At 37.0% G+C, this 16,223-nt stretch overlaps 1 protein-coding gene across 1 annotated transcript; it reads left to right on the forward strand.

The window, feature by feature from the left end:
- The first annotated feature begins 558 nt into the window (after positions 1-558).
- LOC133847290 (uncharacterized) lies at positions 559-11,356 on the forward strand. Its single transcript, XM_062282234.1, has 4 exons — positions 559-951; positions 2,315-3,956; positions 4,058-6,146; positions 6,225-11,356. Exons 2-3 carry the CDS (start codon positions 2,436-2,438, stop codon positions 5,456-5,458), a joined length of 2,922 nt encoding a protein of 973 aa, XP_062138218.1. The 5' UTR covers positions 559-951; positions 2,315-2,435; the 3' UTR covers positions 5,459-6,146; positions 6,225-11,356.
- The last annotated feature ends 4,867 nt before the right edge of the window (positions 11,357-16,223 follow it).

Raw genomic sequence — 16,223 nt, forward strand, 5'->3', positions numbered from 1 at the left:
AATATAAAAAAATACTCTTTTTTCAATTATGTTTTTATTAGCATACGATTTTTAAAAACATATTTTAATTATATGTATTTTTGAATATCAAATTCTAATAATATCATTATGGTATAGGGTTGCCAGGTCAAGAAGAAGGCACAATCGTAGTCGAGAGTTGTTAAAATAATACGATAACACAAAGTGTGACTGTCTGTGATATATAATTAAAAGTTTTTTTTTAAATACCGAAATTGCAAGCCAAGGTTAATTTATGGCCCATTTTCCTATGCTTATTGCTGTCATTTGACAAATTTTCAAATCAAGTTCAGATATATTTGTTTCTTATGTGAAAACTGAAATCATATGAACTATATTAACCGGTCTCCCAACACAAGAATATTCAAAATGTTGCGCCATGTGTCACGCAGCACTAATCGAATAATGTGACCGTACTTGCGTTTCTGAAGCGGTATATTGCAGCTTTGTCCTGTATATTTCGTGTTGCAAATACGGTATATTTTGGAATTGAACGTGCGGTCACGCTGCTCTCTTCTCACATTGGTGGGTAATTGCTGAAATTACCATCTGCAAAACTTTTTTTGTTGTAAAAATATATATACAAATACACAAGAAAAGTAATAGAAAATAGTTTTTCATAAAATAGTGTAAAACAAAGTACACTTTTAGTTAGCTTTAAAGTTAGTTTTCAGTGTTAAAAGCAATTAATTTGAAGCTCTAGCTCTAGTTTTTCTTACACTAGGCGTGACGACGAAAAAATCGACAAAAAGAAAAAAAGCAGAAAAAAAAAACAAATTTCACTCGAAATCCGCAAATAAGATTTACACACGCGACCGCATCAAATTCGACACAAAATCAAAAAAAAAAAAGAAAACCGACAAATATTTTGTGAAACGTTTCAAAAAGTAGCTCAAAATTATTCAAAGTCAACAACTAACACGAAAATAAAGGGTAAGTAAATGTGCTACAATACATACATATGTACTTTCATACGAACGTACATATCTATAACGTGTGTGTGTGTGTGTGTGTATGTTCGCGTTGAGTGTGTGCGTGTGTGTGTTTGCTTGTATCGTTCTGCATGTTGCTCTCTTTCTGTTCTTTTTTTTTTACTTCCCTTTTGCTTGGCCCGCTGGCGATGCTGTATTGATTTTTTTGCGCGAACTCTGTGCCGCTTGCTGCCGCGCTAGAAAGAGAGAGAGAGAGAGAACATGCGAGAGCGCACGCTAGTGTGAGATAGTGCAAGAGCTAGAGAGAGAGAGGGGCTGCACCCGCTGTTATGGTACATTTTATATGCACTTTATGGAATAGAAAGAATTAAGCAATAGAAATTGTACACACACAGACAGCCAGAGTGCATGTGTGTGCATATGTGTGAGCATTGCGGCGTGCGTAACTGAACAAATCAACGCTCAATTGCAATTTTCAACGCGAAACCAAAAAAGATTTGCGCTTATTTATCAACACACACACATACACCGTCCAGTCTCCATGAGGTGCGGCAACGCTCTCGCTCTTCTTCACACACTCTCTCTCTCGCTCTCTTTATCGCACCGGCTCCCGAATGGCCTGCGACCCGCATTGCGGTCTCGCTTCATGTCAAAACTATAAAAATAATCACAAAAAAAAAGTTAAAAAAAAACAAGAAAATCGTATTGCTTAGAAATAATTTATCTCCAGTTCATGTCACGTGCTCAAAAAAAAAAGAAGAGAAACATCTCTGCAAGTAAATTACACAATTCTAATAAGAAAACGAAAAAAAAAACAAATAGCAAAGTATTAACCCTATAAAGTCTACAAAATTGAAGTGGTTTATTTAAATGCTGCACAGGGTATTTCCTAGTCTAGCCCATGTATGTTGTAAAGTGTAATAAATTGCATTTTTGCCGGCAGGGTATTTTTTTAGACGTTCAACTATTTCAAGGCAAATATTTTTTGTATACTGTGTAATTAATTTATTTATGCAAAGTATTTTCTAGTTAAAATTCAATGGTTTACTTGATATTTGATTTTGTATGCAGTGTATTAGTGAATTACTAATAGTTAAAAATACTACGTTTTATTAAGTGTATTAAAGTATTAAAGTACAATTTGAAAACAAATTTAAAGTGCAGGATATTTTCTAGTCGAGCTAACATGTGTTCAAACTAGACTGTTACGTCTATGCTAATGCTAAACTGTTAAACATTCATAGCTATGTTAATGTTAAACTGGTGTACAAGTTTAGAATGTTATGTTAAAGTGCTGTTAATGTTAAAGTGCAATGTTCGACAACATGTTTTCAATAATCGATTCGCTCTTCATTTCTATTTAGGCGGACTTTGAAGGCAAATCCCGCTATCAGCTACACATTGACAGAGGAGTGTGAGTGTGATAGAGAGAGACAGACGGACAGCAAGAGCGAGTGAGAGAACGCAACGCGAAGCATAACAATAATGTACGCTGGAGCATATGCACCCAACGCCGGCGGCGTGCAACAACAGCACACGGGCGGCTATTATGGCAACGGTGGTGGCGGCGCAGCTGCTGGCGGCGGCAATGGACCACGTCACGAACGTCCCTATTATCCGCGCAACAATTTCGCCGGCGCCGCTGGGAATGCGGCCTCATTGAATGGCGCTGGCGGCGGTGCCGCTGCCGCTGCAGCCGCTGGTGGCATGCACTTTGGCCAGCCATACGGTGTGATGACCTACGGCATACAGAACAGCATCAGCATGGGCGCTGGCGGTAATCCGTATCGTGGCGGTGGCGGCGCCAATGCTGCCATGCAAAACGGCGCCTTTGCTGGCGCCAATGGCATCGCCTTCCAGGGCGGACCCCGGGCCAAGAATCCCAATTACGCTCAACGCTATCAGAAGCCACACAATGGCATGGGCAACGGCGGCGGTGGCTATCAAGGCGGTGGCAGTGCCAACTACAATGCGGCCGCATTGGGCATGCTCTCCAAGGAGGAACGCGCCGAATTGCAACGCGAGAAGGCCAAGAATCCGGGACGCAATCTGGTCAAGCCGCATTGGGAGAATTTGCCGCCATTCCAAAAGGATTTCTACATTATGCATCCCAATATGCAGAATCGCAGCGAACAGGCTGTCGCCGAGATGCGTCACGAACTCGAGATTACGGTGTCGGGCAACGAGCTGCCACATCCGGTGGCCAATTTCGAGGAATGCTCGTTGCCGCCGCACATCATCGATGAGATGAAGCGTCAGGGTTTCACCAAACCCACCGCTATCCAATCCCAGGGCTGGCCAATTGCGTTGAGCGGACGCGATCTTGTGGGCATCGCCCAAACCGGATCGGGCAAGACATTGGCCTACATGCTGCCCGCCATTGTGCACATTGGCAACCAGCCGCCGATAATGCGCGGCGATGGACCCATCGCCCTGGTGTTGGCGCCCACACGTGAGCTGGCCCAGCAGATTCAGTCGGTGGTGCGGGATTATGGGCATTTGTGCAAGCCCGAGATACGTCACACTTGCATCTTTGGCGGGTCATCGAAGGTGCCGCAAGCACGCGACTTGGAGCGTGGCGTCGAGGTCATAATTGCCACACCGGGACGTCTGATTGATTTCCTCGAGAATCGCAATACGAATTTGCAGCGTTGCACATATCTCGTCTTGGATGAGGCCGATCGCATGCTTGACATGGGCTTTGAGCCGCAAATACGCAAGATTATCGAACAGATTCGTCCGGATCGTCAGGTTGTCATGTGGTCGGCCACATGGCCCAAGGAGGTGCAGGCACTGGCTGGCGATTTCCTCAACGATTACATACAGATCAACATTGGCTCGATGAATCTGTCGGCCAATCACAATATCCGACAGATTGTCGAGATTTGCAATGAGAACGAGAAGCCGCAGCGCATGGTGCGATTGCTCAAGGAGATTGCGCCGACCACGAACAATGCGGCCAACAATGGCAACAAAATCATCATATTTGTGGAAACCAAAATTAAGGTAAGCTATGAATTTCGGGAATGCAGATAAACCACCTTCATTTACTTAGTACTGCAATCAATTGTCCAACCATTGTCATAACGAACTCTTTAACTCTTCAGGTGGAGGACATCCTGCAGATAATTCGCAGCGAGGGCTACACAGCCACCTCCATACACGGCGACAAGTCGCAGAGTGAACGCGATTCGGTGCTGAAGGATTTCCGGAATGGTAAATCAAACATTTTGATTGCCACCGATGTGGCATCGCGTGGCCTCGATGTGGAGGATCTGCAGTATGTGATTAACTACGATTATCCAAATTCATCCGAGAACTATGTGCATCGCATTGGACGCACCGGACGCTGCCAGCAACTGGGCACCGCCTACACATTCTTCACCCCCGACAATGCCAAGCAGGCCCGTGAATTGATCTCCGTGCTCGAGGAGGCTGGCCAGACGCCATCGCAGGCGCTGCTCGATTTGGCCCGTGCCATGCCCAATTCGGCAAACTATCGCGGCAACAAGCGTTGGAATAACAATGGCGGCAACGGTGGCGGCAATGCCTCCGGTGTCTATCAGCAGCGCAGCAATCCGCTCAACTATCAGGCGGGCGGCAATGGCAATGTTGGCGGCAACAATGGCTACAACAATCGCGCCAACTATCAGCAGCAATACGCCGCTGGCGGCAACAGTTATCAGCCCAATGGCACCGGCGGTGGTGTTGGCAATTGGAATCGTGGCGGCGGCGCTGGCGCTGCACTCAATCAACAAACGGGTCCCGATGGCGGCAATCGCAACGGCAATGCCACCTATCGCCCTCGGGCTCCCTTCAACAATGGCGGACCGCGTGCCATCATGGGACACAATGGCGCAGGCGGCGCTGCTGGCGGTGCGGCTGGTGCCCACAATGCTGGGCAACCGCATTTGGGTCAACAGGGCGGCGCATTCATGCAACCGAACTATCGTGGACGGCAATTTGTGCCACCAAATGCAGCAGCCGCTGGCAGCGGAATGCCACGTTTCCAGCAGTATCCCAAGCGTGACTATCAACAGCAGCAGCAGCAGCAACAACAGCAGCAGCAACAGCCACAACAGCAGCAACAACAGCCGCCGCAACACTACACACAACAGCAACAGCAGCAGCAACAACAGCAGCAGCAACAGAAGCCAAAGCATGCGATGGTGGGCGATGATAAGACTTTCAAGGAGTATGCACCGACTGTGGTCAGCACACCGCTTGTCCACTACACGCCAGCGAATTCGCCACCGATTGCCGCCGTTGCGGCAGCCGCAGCTGTGGCTGGCAGCGCTGGTCGGGCACCGGTTGCCGCTGCACCAGGTGCTGCCTACATGTATGATGCGGCCGGTGTGTTGACCACAACGGCGGCACCCGGCACCAATCCGTATGCCAGCCAATTCAATATGCCGCCCGCCTACTATGCGGCCCAGCATCATCAATTTGCACCCGCTGTGGCTGGACCTGGACCCGGTGCTGCCATCGAGCAGGCAGGACAGCATTAAGTGCTGCAAAGGAAAGAGAAGAACTTACTGCAACCAACTATAATAAAACAACAACAGCAAAGAGAAGCAAGCACTAATCCACCCAGACAAAAACACACAAGAAAAACATACACACACGAAACATTTTGACACGAATGAAATGTAGTAAACATTGAATCAAACGAGTTTACACATTTGCCGCATACGCTAAACAAACAAAAGAAATCGAGAAAAAAACATAAACATAAATGAAACCCTGCAATTTGTCTATTAAACCAATGAAATGCCAGGTGTATGGGGTAAATGATGTAAGCTAGTGTGATTCTTGGTCGATCGGATCCGGATTCCAACATCAAACAACAACAACAAGAACAACAATCAGAGCGTCTCAACAAGAACAACGCAACAACAAATGGCAACTATTAACGATGATAAAAACAAATGAAAGAAACAGAAAAAAAAGAGAACATTTTTTGCACAAGTTTAACTCCGTTTTTACTTATATATCGATGTGGATATATGCACGCATAGTTTCTCATTTATATCTATGATTTTTCTGCTACACAACAAACACACACACACACATTATGCACTCATATATTATTAACACATGGACAAATTTGAGTTATGCGCTTGGCGGCTGCAGCAGCAACAACAACAACAAAAACAACAACACAACAAAACGGCAATTTAACAACAAATCGTTAGGGTAAGCAACAACAAATTGCAAATATTCTTTTATGTGATTCGATTTTGTTTCTCTTTCTATTTGGCTTTCGCAACGCAGGAAAAAATCGATTCCCGTTAACTGCAGCCGACAACAAACACAACAACATCTCGCTGGGTAAATGAAACAACATGAAAACAACAAGAACAACAACAACCACTACGACTATAACTATCAACAGGCAACATCAACTAACTACTGTTACACATTATTAACTAATATATACATACATATATATACATATATATACATATATATCTACATAGTTGTTAAGCATTCTTTAGCGCGAACAGAAATCGCATGTTCTTCGAATGTTTACAACTTAGTTCTTCTTAGTTTCTAATCGATTCAATATTCATTTTTTTTTCGAGTGCTAAATATTATCTTAATATAAACACAAACACACACGCAGAGGCACACACACTGATCCTATAGATATTTCGAGACAATTTTGTTAAAATTACGTTTAAGTGCTATACAAACACACACCGTACACACTGCGTATACATAATAATAACAAAGCAACAACTACGAAATCAAATATATTCAGCAATTTGTTAAACACACATCTACACACAGAGTCCCACAAACACACACACACATACACACACCATACACACACACGTACAAAATTGTAAGAAAAATGAGAAAAGAAATTTTGTAAAACCTTTTCACTAACTTGGTTGGTATGAAATTAACGGTTTGCTTGTATAATATATTCAACAAATTATAAACGTGAACAAAGAATTCCATAATAACGAAACTAAACTTAATAATATTTATAAACTGAATAATATACAAAAACACGCACACTCACACACACACACAAATACATAGACACAGACACACACACTCATACACTGAGAGAAAAATGCAGCTAATCGTGAAAGTGAACAAAAATTGCTAAATACCAAAACGAACTGAAAAACAAAATCAAGTTGAAGTAAAACTACAAACACTAAACACTAAAAACAAAAAACACAAAACAAAAATATTTAGAAATTTGTAAACTTCAAAAATGAAAAGTATCATCGCCCCCTTCCTCTTCCAGCGGGGTGGGGGGTTATGAAAACAAAAAGCAGCGCTGCTTTGGTAGAAGTATGTAAAAACGAATCTGAAGAAAACCATGAAATATGTATTGGAACAAAACAAACGAAACACTTTAAAGTTCGAGTAATATATATATATATCGTATATATAGTTTATTATCATTATTTTTTTTTTTTTTTTATATAATTTTCTTATTTGCATATCTTGAAGTTGAAACGCAATCTAATTTATTTATCTATATGTCTATACGAAAACATATAAATATATAATTATGTGAATTTTTTTTTTTTTTGTGAGTAGCTAATTTCCTGTAGGCTTTAATGGAAACTCTAATAAGTACATGCAAAACATTTTTGATCTATGTATAACTCTTTGATATATAATTCACATTCGCAAAACAGAAAAAAAAACAAAAACATGATGTATTTTTCAAAAGTGCAAATACTGGAAAAAATCAAATTTAACACAAATTTAATTTAACGAAAATTAAAAGAGAACATGAAGTAAAACGGAAGAAAAAAAAAGAAAAAACGCCACATTCATCCATAAAAACAAAAAAGATAATTGAAAGTGCAAAGCAGAACAGAACACAGCAAACAAAATACAACAAAAAGGAAAAACAAGAAAAGGAGAAGAAAAATTAAAAAACAATTGCCACACACACATACACACACAGATAGAAAGAAAACAATAATAATGATAATACAGTTAAAGAGCAATGCATATATATGCATATACATGTTTGTATTTGGATATATATGTATGCTTATTATGGAGAAGAACAAGATCAAGAACCAGAACAACAATAACACATATATATACATATAACAAATTATTTGTTTTGTTGAGTGTCGTAGCAGAGGTTTCACATTCTTTCATTTTGTCGTAATCATCATCCAAAACATCATCGAACATCGATCATCACATTCTTCACATACATAAGGGATAAAACATCGGATAAAGCCTCCTCTCTGGCCTTCCTCATTCCTACACACAATATAAGATTATTAGTTAGTAACATTTCTGTTGGTCAAAAAAAAAAACGTTGTTGCCCAGTGTTGAGAATAGGGTTTGATTTCGCTTGTTTCTCTTAACAATAAAAAAAAAAACCAAAAACTGATAACTGAAAGCAAATACCATATTTAGAGTTAGACAATTTTCTAAGTTCATCCTCAAAACGGAAAAGCAGTACAAAGCCATTTAGCAAAAGAATGAAAAGAGAATAGAAAAGAAAAAGTAACAGTAAAGAGACAGGACAAAAGGGGGTAAGAAAGAATCAAGCAAACAAGAAAAGAAAAGAAAAGAATTGAAAAAACATAGAATATGTTTAGCAACAGCAATTTACAATTATATTATGGAAAGATTAGAACAAGAAGTTGGGGAAAAAAAAAAACAAAACACTTGTATATATTTCTATATATACTACACCACATGGATCTCCTTGTAACAAAAACTACATTTAATGATAGATGACGGTGAATAAGAAGAATAAGAAGAGAAAGAATAAAATACATATACAAACAAACAAGAAAAGAATAGAAAAGAAATGAAATGAATAGAAATGAAAAGAAAAGAATTACACCATAAAAGAAGTGGAAGAAGAGACATTGTTTATGATTATTGTTTTGTTTTGTTTTGATTTGGTTTTCTGTTTGTTAATCTCTCATACGCTTAAATTAATATATATATATATTTTTTTGTTTGTTTTAGAAACTGAAAACTGAATACTATATTATTTTTTATATGTATATGTATACACAATGTTACTATGTGAAAAAATGAACCCAGACATTGCTGGCGTCGGCGGTTCGGCGGATTATATCTTGAGATCTTCAGTTATTACATCGATCAGTCAGTCAGTCAGTCAATCAATCAATCAATCAGTAAGTCAGTCATATTCAGTTAGTCGATCTAATAAAATCAAACCACCCACCGCCCCGCCCGCTGTCTAGGCATTTTTTTATGCAACCGAATTGTGATGATGTGATAGACTTATAAAAAATACTAATTAATAACCAATTTAAAGAAAACGAAAAATGAAAAAAAAATACATAAAATTATGTAACAGCCGATTATATATATATGTATATACATATATGCATGTTTACATGTATGTATGTCTATCAATATATATAAAAATATGTTATGTATATTTGTATTATTGTCGTGTATATGTATATATATACAACTATCTCTCTCTCTCAATATATATGCATATATATATATGTAGACAATGTCTGATGGCTATGCCAATGCCAAAATTGCGATGATATATGGCTATAAAGAAAATATGTATTATGGATGACATGAGGCACACATTCTTTTTTTTAAGAAATAAAACCTATAGAACGCGATATTTGTATTGTATTACCTATAAGTTGTTGTGAACAAAACAAAGACAGACACAAAAGTAACACTAACACACACACACACAGACAGTTATACGAAACAAATGAAATGAAAAACAAAAATGCAAAAAAAGAGAAAAACAAATTGAAACTGAAACTGATAAAATTTAAGCGTAACTAACTGAAAAGATGCAACGAAAAAAAAACCTAAAACAAAAACAACAAAAAAAAAAACACCCACGAAAAAAAACTACAAAAAAATTGAAAAACAAGTTTTATGAAATTATTCAGTGCAATTTGTATAAAGTTGAGGCAAACTTTTTGCCATCCTTTATTCAGTATCTCTCTCGATTTCTCAACAACAACACAAAAAAAAACCAAAACAACAAAACTGTGTCTGTCTCAGTAACTTTCTCTCTCATACACACTCTCTCTTTATCTATATACAGATATATTTATATATATGTATATATTTTTACAAATATATATATGTACATACATATATACAACGATGATATATAGAACAACAAACATATATATTTTTGAAAGTATGAAAAAAATGCAACTTTTGAAAAATCCAAAAGCAAAAACGAAAAAGTAAAAAAAAAATACGTTAACAAGACAAAATGTAATACGCAACGCAACGTAACGTAACGTATCGTAATGCAACGTTAACGTAATGTAAGACAAAACGTTTCGTTTCGTGTTTGTTGTTTTTTGTTTTTTTTTTTTAGAATATTATAATAATGAACAACAACAAAAGAAGAAATATATAACGCGTAACACAAGCAGCAAAAGCCAAAAACCAAAAACAAAAAAAAAGAAACGAAAACAACAAAAGAACGAAAACGAACACGAAGACGAAACAAAGTGAGAAATGCCGTTATCCAATTTAAAATATATATATTTTTTGATATGAATGAATTTTTCTGTAAATGTTTTTTGTGTGTATTACTTTGCTTCAAGCGTATATCTTATGTTTAAAATCATTCATTTTGTTTATATATATATATACCTCTATACCAGATATGTATACATATATATGAAGAATATACATATATACATGCCAGATGTATGTATATGTATAGAATCTATTAACTACCATACAATACAATACAATACATTATTTTACATACTACATACATTTATCAAAAGCCAGTCGCTGGTTACGTAACGAAAATGAAAATGAAAACGAAGACGAAGTGAGTGACGACAAAATGCATTTAACAAATAATACAGTGCTGGCCGCAATTACGTTGACAGCGCGTCGAGTCCGCACAATTGCCAAAATGCACACACACATACACATACAAACACACACACACATACACACACACATACAGATACACATAGCATACTTTTAAGCGCCAAAGTTAGATGCAGCAAACAAAACAAAATGAAAAAAAAAGAGATGATGAGAACAGTTTACACATAGAAAAATTGGCAAATTTACAAAAAAAAAATATAAATGCTGAACAAGACAATTTGTTTACACAAAATTAAGAAATACGTTATGATTAAAAATATACAAAACAAAAAAAATAAGAAATAAATGCAGCATTGTAAGTGATAAGCAAAATTTTTTGGATATTTTGGCCTCCAGTCTACTAGCTAAAATGGAATGCAAAAAAACGAAGAAGAAGAAGATGACGAAGTAGAAGAAAACAAAATAAATAAGAACACAGAATGAAAGGAGAATTGTTAGAGAAAGCGCGCATTGAGAAAGCGACAAACCCCATTGTGATACAGTTACATAATAATACAAATTAAAAAAAGAAAAAAACAAAAAAGGAATGTGTAGAAATACGTAGATACATACGTTAAATGTTAGCATTGCTCGTAAACAATGAAATACATATGCATACATACATTGATGTACATATATGTATATGTACATACATACATCTGCATATGCATATGCATTTATCTAGGGTATACACAATATACATCGGCAATGACATTTGACGATAAACAATTTGACAAGAATTTATTATTGTCAATGCTTGTATTTCGACAACAAACAAAATGTGCAACTAACTAACAATGATAATGAAAACCAACAACAAACAAAACAAACAAACAAACATACAAAAAACAAGCAAACGAATACATAATGCATAATATTAAAAAGCAAGCCAACAATTTATACAAACTAGTTTTTAAATGCTCACATTAACACACTCCACACACACACACACCAACACTAATACACTTACACACACACACAACCCAACCAATCACATGTATAAGCTATATTTGGTTAATTTGAAACGGGAAACAAACCAATGAATAACAAAACACACACACACACACACACATAAGAAATTGTCTTAATTTTTTATATTTATTGTGTTAGCAAAGCAAAAACTAAATGAAACAACAAAAACGAAAACAAATATGCAAATTCTAGCCATTTCGAATGAGCGTGCATTTAGACATACAAATACATACATGCAATACACACACACATACACACATGTAATATACATATATATATAACTAATTATATATATATTTGAATATGTATGCGCAAGGATCCATGAATTGTATGATTTTAAGACAAGATGAATTTGAATTTTTTTTTTGAAACTCGACGATGAAGAATATATTGATATATATATATAGATTGAGAAAATCGTCGAAAGAAAAGTGCGAAAACAAATTGCAGTGGACAAAATCTAATTTGAAAATTGAATGAATTGAAATCAATTTAATGACAACTTACTAATTTAAATTAAAAAAAACATGAAAGAAACAAAAAAAAAAACAACAAAAATGTTTAGAGCTTAAGTCAAGAACCCAACAAGAAGCACACACATTCAAACCTTATTATAATATGAAATATATATACATATATATATATATTTAAATAAATAAATATACATACATATACATATGTATATGTATACAAAATACAAATACAAATACATACAATTACAAATTATGTATTCTACACACATACATATATATATACAATACATATACACGAGCATGTGTATGTTTAATTCAAGAAATTCGATTCGATTTCGAAACTCGAAGTCGTCTTCATCATATGCAACAAGTAATTGAAGTAAAAACTAAATGTAATCAATTTATCTTATGTATATTAAGCAACCACACACCTCTCCCCCTCCCCAAAAAAACCCTTTTCAGACCCTTGAAACAATTCCCCAACCCTATCCCAAAAAAAGGAAAAAAACAGCACCCCTAGCCCCTAATATTATTAGTAATGGTCTGAAGAAAATGTTCGAGGAATCATAACTTTATTGGGCAAAAAACACCTAAAAAATAATAATTAATTAATTACATACAACACACAAATACATAATTATGTACGAGTATGTTTACAATGCGAATGATATCTATGTAATTAAACAAAAACACTTTTAAACAATCAACAGCGTTTTATTGTTTTTCCTTTTCCTTTCTTCCGACTATAGAAAATGCTAAATGTAAAAAAAGTTGGATCTGCATCTGCAAAAATATGGTCTACACATTATCATTAACTTGATTGACATTTAAAAATAAATTGAAAGTAAGAAAATGTTTTATACATATAATGCAATTTCAAATTATTTGAATTTCACGTTGCGCGCCTTGTCAATTACGTCAATCAATACAAACTACGTAAAGCTTGCAGCGAATTAAATACCAGCAATACGAATATTAGGGCAAATTGTTGACGTACCGAAGAAGCTTCTGCAGTATTTATTTCAGCATAAAACTTGAACTTGTACTTTGCATATATTTTATGAAATTTGATCAGAGAATAAACAAATGACAACATCCATACTTGGCAAATAAAAACGCAAATAAAAAGCTTTTTAAATTGGCGCCAATTTTGAAATCCCTACTAGAAAGTGCCAATTTTCTGTATATTTCTTTTGCTCGTATAAAAAGTATATTTTGGTAAATGTTGCTTATGGTCACACTGCGACAAATAAAACAGCCTTAGGAAAGCTCTTTTTTTAAGAAACAAAAGTCTGAATCCAACTCAAAACGAAAAAGTTTGCTTAAGAAAATTTAAAAAGAAATGCGTAATTAATATTATTTGTCTGCAAACAATAATAATGTTTGTTCGGTGCAAAAAGTTTGCCACCTCTAGTTGTGCAGGTTGCATGTGGTCGTGTGTGTGACCGAAACATTGTTGTTGCAATCTTTCGTAATACGCGAATTATGTTGTTGATAGTATATAAAAATAAATAAATAATAACGCGTCAACGGTGAAAAGCGAAGGACAAACAAAATAGAAGCGCGCGCAACTTCTGCAGTTATTTCGGGAGTGATTGAAAAAGCAAAATTCACATAACAAATAAATTGAACACATTTATTTCAAGTGCCCTCGTTCCCGGTATCCCAATAAATAGCCCCGTGTCCGTGTGTTTGTGTGTGTGTGTCTGTGCGTGTAATCATAATGTAAAAATATAATCGTCGCTTGCTAAATTCCATTTTGTTTTTTTATTATTTTGCATTAACCCAGCAAAACAAAACTAACAAAAACCCACGCAAAAGAAAAAAAAACAAACTACGCATCGGCATGTCGTACACAGAGCTGGAGTCGGGATATCAGGACTTGCGTCAATCAACGCAGAGCAGCGTCGGCGCTTCCCAACTGCAGCAGCAGCAGCAGCATCATCATCAGCATACGCAGCAGCAGCCGTTGACAGCGCACTCGCATCGCGTGGGCTTCTATTTGGGCCACGATGGCAATGTATGCAATAGCACATCAATTATTAATACACATACATACATATACTTACATTTGTCGCCTCCTCAAAACATAATTTTAACTCTTTGCCTTACATTGCTGTCTCTCTCTCTCGCTCGTTCTGCTTTTAGAGGACGACGCTGTTCAAAATCAATATATTTCATACGGTTGGTTTGTTGTTGTTTTTGTGCGGTTGACCCTGACTTTGTGTCGTTTTCGCTGCTCTCCCAGAACAGCTGACTACAACATGCACTCTTTCGCTCTCCTGCTCTCTTGCAATTTTTGAGCTTTTGCTTGAGCTTTTTGTTGTTGTTATTGCTGTGCTTATGCTTGCCAAAGAGAGTCAGAGTTGTTGTTGTTGTTGCTTCGACAAATTGGGCAACTCATAAAAACTTGCACAAAAAGTTTTCGCGGCTGATTCCCAGGCGTCAATCAACAAACAACATTCTGTTCTCACTGTTGAACGCGCGCGCTCTCTCTATTATTTTTATTTTTATTTTGTGTGTGGCGCTCTCCCCCAAAAAAAATACAATTAACAAAATTAAACGCGTGCAACGACGGTTCTCAATAACCAAACAATATGTTTGCAATGTTTAGAGAGGTATATTACATTTAGTATCACATAAAAAAGTAATAATGGGCAATAGTTTTGACAAATTCGCGGGTGGCAACAATTACAATACTAATGCCAACACGTGTCGCGGCTGGAGCAGACGTCGGCGACGTCGCCTCACAGCAGCAGCAACACCATCAGCAACAGCAGCAGCAGCAGCGTCATCAGCTGCTACCCCGCTCCCCTCATCGGTGTTGGTGCCCACGGACGTTGCATTGGGCTGCAATGCGAACAACAACTCACGACGCTGTCTGCTGACACATGTCAGCTCAACTCCCAATTTGGGTGGTGCGTGAGTGTGCTATGTGTGTGTGTGTGAATGTGAGAGAGCTTAAGTGCGTGCGTGCGTGTGTGTGTGCGTGTGATTGCCAGCTGTGTTGCTCACTCATTTCGCACCGTTCGCTCTCTCTATCTGACTCTCTCTGTTCTTCCCGCAGAGACAACAACTTCCAATGACGCACTGGAGCCGCGCTCATCATCATTCTCTTATGCGGTGAACACTTTTTTTGAACTGAATATTTACGTTGCGTTTATTGTTTAATTACGGATTGAGATTATTGGCTGCGCTGCTTACCGTTTTCGTTATTGTTTTTGGTTCTTTTTTTTTTACCTTTTTTGGTTGTGCATTTTTTCTACACATTTTAATTGCTTGCGCATTTGTTTGCTCATTTGGCGCAACGCCTAATTAATTTTTTTTCGGCTCGATGTCGCTTGATTATCTTGTTTGCTTACAATTAGGGCTCAGAATGTCCGGCCAAGCATTTTCGCTCTCTCACGTTACTAAATTCAGTTGCCAAATTGCCGTTGCTCGACTTGCTTCACATTCTATATATATATATATATATATATATATTAATGTATATATATGGTTCCTCAGCTCATTTCGATATTTGCGGTAAGCTTAAGCAGTTGCATTTCGCTCTAGGACTTGAATATCCTGCTAACGTCACTTCTTACGTCATATAACGTAACGCTGAGTATTGCATTTAAAGTTGCCTTTAAGTCCGCAAAAAAGTGTTGCATACTTTTCAGTGCCGTGCCTAAATCAAGTATACGCCGTTTGACTATTGAACTCTCTTTAATTTTAGTACACAAAAAATCCAAATTTACTATTTGGCAGTTTTAAAAATATATTTAAAGTGTTTTTTTTTTTGGATTGTGTGAATATTTTTATGATCTTTTTTGTTTATTTATTATTTGCGAAAAGTGCTTCAACTAAAAAAAGGATCATTGGCTGTGTTCATGTTTGTTATTTGAAAGCAAAGTTCGAAACAATTTGAAAATTTAAACAACATTTTGTTTACATCTATTAAATTCATCAGCTTTTTGCTCCAAAAGGT

The sequence above is a fragment of the Drosophila sulfurigaster genome, chromosome X (genome assembly GCF_023558435.1).
Source record: "Drosophila sulfurigaster albostrigata strain 15112-1811.04 chromosome X, ASM2355843v2, whole genome shotgun sequence".
NCBI lineage: Eukaryota > Metazoa > Arthropoda > Insecta > Diptera > Drosophilidae > Drosophila > Drosophila sulfurigaster.

What these genes read in the sequence shown, in the direction of transcription:
- LOC133847290 (XM_062282234.1), top strand. Translation starts at nt 2,436, where the DNA reads ATGTACGCTGGAGCATATGCACCCAACGCCGGCGGCGTGCAACAACAG. An exon ending in TTGTGGAAACCAAAATTAAG is followed by an intron (nt 3,957 to 4,057) that starts GTAAGCTATGAA and finishes TTAACTCTTCAG; the next exon opens with GTGGAGGACATCCTGCAGAT.